The sequence below is a fragment of the Ipomoea nil genome, unplaced genomic scaffold, assembly GCF_001879475.1.
Source record: "Ipomoea nil cultivar Tokyo-kokei standard unplaced genomic scaffold, Asagao_1.1 scaffold1932, whole genome shotgun sequence".
Lineage (NCBI taxonomy): Eukaryota > Viridiplantae > Streptophyta > Magnoliopsida > Solanales > Convolvulaceae > Ipomoea > Ipomoea nil.
In genome coordinates, this window is record NW_017618360.1 from 2,035,602 (window position 1) to 2,044,614 (window position 9,013).

The 9,013-nt window shown below is 37.3% G+C and overlaps 1 protein-coding gene across 4 annotated transcripts; it reads right to left on the bottom strand.

The window, feature by feature from the left end:
- Nucleotides 1-1,487: 1,487 nt before the first annotated feature.
- Nucleotides 1,488-7,591, bottom strand: LOC109194073 (homeobox-leucine zipper protein ANTHOCYANINLESS 2-like). Of its 4 annotated transcripts, none has more exons than XM_019344939.1 (10): nt 7,337-7,591; nt 7,167-7,209; nt 5,686-5,903; nt 5,483-5,600; nt 4,714-5,403; nt 4,505-4,606; nt 4,211-4,423; nt 3,003-3,177; nt 2,564-2,922; nt 1,488-2,375 (listed from the first exon to the last, which is right to left on the bottom strand). In XM_019344939.1, the coding sequence occupies exons 3-10, from the start codon at nt 5,892-5,894 to the stop codon at nt 1,974-1,976; spliced, it is 2,268 nt and encodes a 755-aa protein (XP_019200484.1). In that variant the 5' UTR covers nt 5,895-5,903; nt 7,167-7,209; nt 7,337-7,591; the 3' UTR covers nt 1,488-1,973. The 4 variants fall into 4 exon arrangements, with proteins under 4 accessions (XP_019200484.1, XP_019200482.1, XP_019200483.1 ...); XM_019344937.1 differs by lacking the exons at nt 7,167-7,209; nt 7,337-7,591 and adding exons at nt 6,063-6,242; nt 6,290-6,300; XM_019344938.1 differs by lacking the exons at nt 7,167-7,209; nt 7,337-7,591 and adding an exon at nt 6,063-6,281 and having other exon boundaries at nt 1,488-1,859; nt 1,959-2,375.
- Nucleotides 7,592-9,013: the final 1,422 nt, after the last annotated feature.

Here is a 9,013-nt window from a genome sequence, read left to right on the forward strand (position 1 = left end):
ACAGAATCACATTCTCTTCAAAATCTTATGTGGATGGTATGTTGCATTTATTGATAAAAAGTACTATTCCATTGAAAAAGTGATATAACATGAACCAAACATAGAAATGTAACAACCTAAATCTCACATTCCCTTGATTATATTATATAACTTAAATCAAACACCCTCTAGAAGTTAGAACCGCAGTTTATATCATGGACCAGAGTCCACATAGCATTAACTAAGGGGTTGTGGTTGAGTGAAAAAAAGACTCATTCATCCTTAACCAAAGGTCAATGGTTCGATCTTTGACTTTTGGGTACAGAGCAACATTAAGGGTGTGTTTGGTTTATGGGTTTAGCTATCATGAATGAGAATCAAAGTCATTGTTACGTTATTGTTTGGTTGAAAGGTTCATAGAACACTACTTTGAGATTTCATTACCCCTTTAATTAGAAAATCCATTCCCTAACAAAAAAAAATTGGTTTCATTCCATTATTCCCCTTCTAATTGGTAATTTGATTTCAATCTTGCGTTTTTGTTCATAATAAGATCATACACAATCAAACAACAATATTGATAATCATTCCAACTCTACCATATTACCAAACATGCAAAATACTTCCATCAAAACTCATTACCATTACCAAGTTCGATTCTTATTTCGATTCCGATTTCCATGTGCGAACCAAACACACCCAAAATCTCTAGGTCAACTGTCTCACCAAAAAAAAAAATATCTACAATTGAACAGGAGATCAATCAATGTGTCCGATGGTGGAAACCCAAATCATAACACAAGACACATACACATGTTATATATTTACTTATTTTTCAAATTTGATTTAGGTACTAAATTTGTATTCATAGACAAAATTTCACAACACAAGACACAGAAATTCATAACATAAGACATAATTACTAATTTGTTTCAAGCACAAAATTTATACTCTTAAAGCATCGAATTTCATAACACAAGATACAAAAATTCACAACACACAAAATCCACAATGGAGTGTAAACTCTGGTCCATAATATAAGGTAATCACGATGGAGTTAAAACACAATCCTTCTAAAAATATCAAATTGGGCTTTGTGGTCGCACTTGGAGCTCAAGTGCCCAAAATTTTTTAGGCCCAGCATAACGATTTCCTCAAGTAAATAGGCCATGGACCTTATTTCTGCCATTTCAAAATTTAATTTTAAAATCAATTATTTTCATCAACTAAAAAGTTACTCCAAACCATAAAAAGTGTACTATCAAATTTTTATTTTTATTTTTAAAAAAAATATTCTTATTTTGATCAAATTATTAACTTAATAACCACAATGTTACAAGCTCAACTTTCAACAAAAATATCCTAATAACTTTCTTGATTTAAACAACTCAACTATAAAGTATAAACAACCTAAATTAAAATATAATTTACTCAATAGTCAATACACACCCTCGTACACAGATGGCAAGTTTCTCACCTCTCACACACAAACAAAAACAAAAAAGATATAAACCCACAAACCACGCATTTTTGTATTGATAAAACAGTAATTAAAGAAAAGAAATTGAAGCAGCAGAAAGACAAAAAGAATTCCTTGTCAATACTACTGACAACACCAAAACAAAAACAAAAATAAAAATAGTTACAAAGAGCAGTTTGTCTTTGCGGATCAACTGAGTCAATACCCGAACCACCACCCTCTATAGTTTGATGATGCCAAGCCGTATTTTACCTTAAAAATACCCTCAAAAACACCGTACGAGGATCCACTTCGGTTCGTTCTTGACTCAAAACCCTCTGTGCTATCAACTTTCGTCTCAATCTCAAGCTCCTAATATGCATCCTTGGTGTTTATATTATCATAATATGAATATGACCATCTGATATGTAAAAAGGTTCTTTAACCCAAAAAAAAAAAAAAAACAGAAAAAAAAAAAAAAGGCTAGAAAATGTGTGGCGGGGCGGGGAATGTTACTCACGGGCGTTGGGGTTTGTCAGTTGCAATGGAAAGCAGCTTTGATGTCCAGAACCATACGGGAGATGAGTGCGTTTACAGTCTCGACAGACTCCAGCGTGAGCTTGGCACCAGGGAGGCTACTCACTAGCATTTGGAAACCGACAGTGAGTAGAGCTCCGGTGCTGTTGTTGCCCGGGCCACCTTCTTTCGGGAGGGTTCCTTTGGGATGATCGTCGGGCCAGCCTGAGCTATTAAAACAATCGGGAACAATAGAGAATCCGGATGGCAGGAGAGCTACACACGAAGAATCCCCTCCGTTCATCACCATTGTCATTTCGGGTGCACCAACTGAAGCGTATGCGATGAGGGAGCCCGAGATGTCATTACACGATTCTTGCAAAATGAGCATGCTGTTCTGGTTCACGCTGGCAGAAGCAGTCTGCAAGTAAAAGTCGAAGAAAATTAGCGGGATTCGAGGGAAACGGAAGAGTCACTCAACTGGGCTATAATGCACATGAGCCAAACTACATTAAAAGACTGAATCCAACCTATTAGCTAGTCTAACCCATGGCCTTATGAACCCATTTGTTCTATCTTATTTTATCAATGTGGACTCTTAACACTTACGTTTCGATATAGAGATATTTGGTTGGCAGGATCCTGGCCCTTAGAAATGTGGATCATCTGTTGCAAGGTGCCGTTGGATAAGACATCCCATTGGTTCCTCGTTTCTTCGCTCCTTAGGAAATCAAACAAATGCTGCCGCGAAATCGGCAGCCAAATGGTCTTCGTGGCACTTAAGACCACACCCGGGGGCTCTCCCGGTTCACCAACGCTCTTACGCATGTTCAACCTCGCAGCATCGTCCCCATTTCCCGTTTGGATCGGCTCCCATTTGTAAATGTTTCCACAAACCACAGCACAGAAGCTGCGGGTCATCCGTTGTGCCAATGACGCAATACTTCTCCGACCAGCATGACTAACAACTGTGACAACATTTGACTTCATCAGAACTTCCGAAGCTAATAAAAGACATTAAGATTAAAACAAAATTGACGGGAAATACCTGAATTGTCTGTACTAGGCATCGACGAAGACATTATGACTGCCAAGCACTCGCACTGCCTCTGAAGGGTGGCAAGCCACCTTTGCGCTCCAAAGCCCATACCGGACCTAATCATCGGTCGGAAGAAATTGTGGACAGTACTATCATCATATTCCATATGCTGAATCCATATAACCTGAAATAGCACATATTAGAGAATTGTACGATGACAAGAAACATGAAATATTATTAAGCATAACATCAATTATTAAGAAAACGTATTTTTGTGGAGAACCCTAGCCAAACAAGCGAAATCAAGGATCGAACTTAATTATTTTTTAAAACACGATTTATATTCCAGATTGACACATTCAGGTGACTTGCTAGTGTTGCAATGATAATGATGATAATAATATAATAATATCACGTAGGAGCAAAAGAATGGAAACAATTACAGTGGTAATTAATGGTTTAACAGTTACGGGAGGGAAGAAGATAACAAGATAGGAACAAGTTTCAAAATACATCCCGTTCATTTTGCAATCTCCGGGATCAAAGAGATAATAGAAACTTCAATCCTGTCTTTCATAATAGGATAAATAGTATTTAAAGTGCAGACCAAAAGAGACAGAAAACAAGACGGCGGCATTTGTGGGATGATGAAAGAGAGCACAATATAAGATTGTATCTCCAGGTCACGAAGCCTCGGGGTTAGCAAACAAATCCTGGAAAGGCGCAGGGTTATTGTGCAAGAACAGAAGCACTGCACAGAAAGCTTGTGGAGGGAAAAAAGGTGACGGTTCCGAGGCTTTTTTTACCTTTCAACCAAAAACCCAACAATTTATTTATTGGAGATTCAGAAATATTGTAGTATGGATGCCCTCGATTTACACATCTTCAGACTGGCAGTGCTCAATAGAATATATAAGTCAGACACTAAAAAACCCAAACATTGGAATTCGCTGATCGGGCAATTTTAAAATGCTAAAGTGGCATCTCCATCAATAAAATAATAACAGAAGGTTCAGATTCTCATATATCTAAAAGGGTCAAGATAGTATAGTCCTATGTGTTTTCACAGACAAGAAAATGTGTTGATTACGACAAAGACCTTAATTACCACAAGCAGATTAAGGAATTAAAACAAAAAGGGCAACCTAAACAAATTCGAGGAAATCATGGAGGATCTTATGTTATCAGAAGACATGAATTTCGTAGTTACTAATTACCTTGGAATAACCGTTTGGCATATCTTGCACAATGCACCCGGAAGGAAGAATTCTGCAGCTGGGAAATTCGTGCGGTTGTGTGCCTTCTCGGATCATGTCAACCGAAACATCAACGATCGCCCAGACACCCTCGGCATGCTGCTTGCAAAACCGAAGGAATTTCACATGGTGAATGGGTACCAATGGAGAAAGAATTTGGAGTTCACCGTGCATCTGCAAACACGATTATTTCAAGCTATAGTTTTCGGGATAGACAATAGAAGAACGGTAAAGATAACGAAAGTGCATATATACCAATTGCAAGAAACCGTTTCTGCTTCCACTAGAGTTGCTGGAAATTACATCGATGATCGAGGCTCTTCCCACAAGGCCAGTAAACATTTCTGACCATCGATTCTGCAACAAGGAAAGTATATATATATATATATCCTATGGAATTAGTCTAAGAAAACAAGAAATGACCCGTAGACATTCAAATGAAGGATAAAACTCGTTCAATTTACCGCATCCATTAAGGTTTCCACAAGGGCCATGCTGTTGAAAATTACGGTGCCACTCGCCCTAGTTGCTTCAGTTATGAAGTTAGTTGGCCTCATTCCAAGACAAGAATGAAATGTCCTATCGAATTCCTCAAGATTCAATGCTTCCCCGAATCCATCCAAGCTTCGGTACCATAAAGGCTCCCCGATTTCAGCAAGCTTCAGCAGCTCATTCATGGCAGTAAACGCGAGCTCCATAAACACCGATTTATCATAAGATGCCTCTACCCCAGTCATATTTGGATTAGCCCTCGAGGACATCAGAGGCAAACCACTCGAAATCCCATTGCCAAAATCAAGTCCAAGGGGCAACGAACTGTCCACCGGGTTCATCCCGCCAAAGCTGTTCCTTCCCACCGCCAATTCCAACCCGGAATTCGCCATTGCAGGCGGCGCCATTGCACCGGGGAAAGAAGAAAACGGCTTTCCCAGAAACTTATTCGCAAGCACACAGATCCTATTAAGCTCATCCCTCAGCCTCGCATTCTCGATCCTTAAATGATGCTCCTCGACATGAACTTCGCCTAGTATCGCCTGCCCACCACACTGGTTGCAAATTGGGGTGCTCATAGCTTCTTTCATCGCAATGTTCTCTATTCGCAGCTTATCGTTTTCCTGTTTCAGAATCGCATTCTCGTGCCTCTCTAACTGTGTCTGATTCAGTTAAAACACACAAATTCAGTATATTATACAATACACAAGAAATGAAAGACAAAGCTCCTATCATATATACCTTCATTTGGGTTCTCCTATTCTGGAACCAGAATTTAACCTGCTTGCTTTCCAAGTTCAATCTCCTCCCAAGTTCCAATCTTGACTTCTCATCGGGATGCGGATTCTCCTTGAAAGCACTGCAACAGTAAACCCACTGTAAATACAAGTTTCCAGATAACTGAGATAAGAAGAAAAGAGAAAAACGCCATAGCTATAGCTTACGATTCAAGTTCTTGAATTTGATAGGGAGTGTGGCGATGGTATTTCTTTCTCTTGGAAGATTTATCTCCTGGGGTATCTTGATCATCCCCAGAAGCACCTTCAAAGTTCTCACTCCCAGACCGGCTTTCATATTCGTCTTCCCTAGCTCTTCCCATTGAGCCGGGATCGAAGTTTTCGCCTATCATTCCCAGCTCACCCAGGCCCTCCATTTTGGGTTTCTGCACGGAAAACCCAGACATGCAAGGCAATCAAAACGCAGAAATGAAGACTGATTAAATAAAGAAATGGAAAAAGTTTGTTTTTTTTTTCTTTTTACAGTTTGATTTTGGTGAGAAAGGGTTTGGGGGAAGAAGATGAATGGATTGATTGATTCATACAAGGGCAAGAGAGAACATAGAGCGGGGCGGCTGGACCATAGGTGGGGCAACCAGTTGTGGCTGAGTTGTCATGCTACTGTATGGACTACTATCCGCCACCATTCTTCCACCGCCGCCGCCACCACCACCACTACTACCTATGGAGCCTCCAAAAGTCGTCATCATAAACACCCAAAACCCCTCTCTCTCTCTAAAATAAAAATAAAAAACTAAACTTTCCTTACAACCCAACCTCTCTCTCTCTATAAAGATTTCAGAAAACGGATGGAATTTGAAGTTTTGAACCCCTTCTTGGCTGTCCAGATTACACTAATCTCCACACCATAAAAGGCAACCCTTTTTCCATATTAATGCCGCATGGGCACACAGCATTCAGTGATTTTAAAGATTTTTACACTCCACACCGCCTTCGAACCCAATGAACTTCGCCACTCCACCAACCCAAACCCACAAAATTTATGAACAAGCAAATGGGTTGGTACAAGCCAACCAAGACCCCTTATTGCACTTATCTCTCTCTCTCTCTCTCTATCTCTCTCTGTCAATCTATAAAAAAAAAAAAAAAAAAAAAAAAAAACCCTAGTCCCGTTCAATCAGAGGGCATGGGTTTGACCGCTAATAGCTGTCAATCTGTCATGGCAAAGAAAGTCCCCATAAAGCGGAAAGCGAAAGGGAGTTTAAAAGATGGCTCAAAGGAAACCACCCAGAAAGTGAAAAGCCAAAAAGAAACATAAAAAAAGATTGGGCTTTTCATTAACCTTACAAAAAGGAAAATGTACTATAGTAGCAACAACAATAACAAAAACAAAAAACATAAATTGAAAATAGTAAAAATACTGTGAAGATCAAAAGATCACCACTGTCAACTATGTTGACTCTTTCCAGAATCAAGATTGGAACTCCTTTCACACAGTTCTCTGTCAATGAGATCATAACCCCCAAAAATATACTTTTGTACGGATAAAGAAGCAATTTTTAAGAAAAAAAAAAAAACAACAAATATTTATCTGGCATATACCCACTAACAGTTAAAACAAAAGAAAGCTTTTTTCGAATATTATATTATTAACGTGTGGGTAAATACAAAAGTTCAGATTTGTGGACCTTTGCGAGTGAAGTCTCTACACCCAGATGCTGATGTCGGGATCTGAAGAGAGAGAGAGAAAAAAAATGAATTCTTTAATGGAGATTAAATAAAATTTATTTAAAAAAAAAAAAAAAGGAAAATGAAGCTCATAAGTCATATCATATCAGCAGATTGCGAGCTGACTTACTGTGTCTGCAACGGCGCACGTTAGTCAAAGTGGGTGAGGATGGAGGATTTCTTTTCTTTTCTTTTATTTCCTCTGTGTCTCGATTCCTGGAACGAATCGAAATCCTCAAAGAAAAATGGCAGTAAAGAAAAACACTGAATTCTGGGAGAATCCTCTCTCTCTCTCTCTCTCTATGTCTTGAGAGAGTTCAATCTACGATCATTTTTCCTCTCCAGAGCGCTGCAAAATGTGATTATCATAGTCGTATAAAGGAAGAATGATGGAGGAAGAAAAAATAAATGGTGGTGGTGCCGTGCTATATAGAGTATATAGAGGTGTGTACAGAGGAAACTGAGGGCAGGTCCCTGGGTCCACACTCCACATCAAATAAAAATAAAAATTAAAAAAAAAAATCTCCCTATATGGTTATTATAATTATAAGATTTTTTTATATAATCGGCACGATTATCTTTTGTATCGCTGATAATACGATTTAGTCATGTCGGTTTAATATTACAGCTATAGTACACGATTATGCGAGATTATACTAATATAATCAAAATCGCAAAATAAGATTTAGTATTACAGTTCATACGTTGCTCTTACGGTACATTATCTGATCCGATATTATCTGCGACAATACCAATATAATTAGAACCATAAAACAATATTATAATTTATAACTCTAAGAATCCATCCATCTCTTCAATAATTAATATTCGCGATGAAACTTTGTTATCGTTATACTGCTCGTTTTAATTAAAATTTTATCAACAACAAATGTTTGCAGTATCACAATTTATTTAACTTTAATTTACAAAAAAAAAAAAAAAAAAAAAAAAAATGGTGATCGATAGGGGTGTGCAAACTTCGGATAATTTTTGGTTAACCGAACGAACCGATAAAGTTCGGTTAACCGTTTTCGAACCGAACTTTTTCGGTTCGGTTAATGGTTAAAGGAATTTTAAAACTTCGGTTAACGGTTAATTCGGTTCGAAAGGTCGGTTAACTGAATTAACCGAACGGTTAACCGAAGTTTTTAATATATATATAAATAATAATAATAATATAAATATAAATACTAATTTGAAATTATGGATGTTTGGAGTTTATAATTAATGTTTTTGTATATTTAGTTATGAATTTATTATGATATGTATTTTATTTTAATTGAATTTATTATTTTATGTGTTATTTTTAGAATTTTAAATTTTAACTTTAAAAAGTTCAGTTAATTGGTTAACCGACCGATTAACCGAAAAAAATTTCGGTTCGGTTAATTCGGTAGAGCAATTTTTGGTTCGGTTAACGGTTAAAAGAAAAAAAACATCGATTAATTCGGTTCGGTTAAAACGGTTCAGTTAACCGAACGGTTAGCCGATTGAACACCCCTAGTGATCGATGTGCAAATGTGCACTATGAGTAAAACAACAATTTATTTAGCGATAAATATTAATATTTCATTTTTATTCTCTCTTAAAGCATGTCGTTTTTTTCGATTGTGTTCTAATTCTTTCTCATTATAAAATTGATTATCAATAGTTTGTCTTTACTACTTTTATTATACGCTAATAAATTAATGGCTACAAATGAACAACGGGAAAATTCCGTGACCAAACATAAATAATTTCGGTATACTAATTCTTTTAGTTTGTTCCATGTTTTATCTTTAATATTTCTACTTTAGGTCCCCTATGT

What these genes read in the sequence shown, in the direction of transcription:
- LOC109194073 (XM_019344937.1), bottom strand. Translation starts at nt 6,227, where the DNA reads ATGATGACGACTTTTGGAGGCTCCATAGGTAGTAGTGGTGGTGGTGGC. An exon ending in CTATGTTCTCTCTTGCCCTT is followed by an intron (nt 5,904 to 6,062) that starts GTATGAATCAAT and finishes TTTTCCGTGCAG; the next exon opens with AAACCCAAAATGGAGGGCCT. An exon ending in GAAACGGTTTCTTGCAATTG is followed by an intron (nt 4,424 to 4,504) that starts GTATATATGCAC and finishes TCGTGTTTGCAG; the next exon opens with ATGCACGGTGAACTCCAAAT.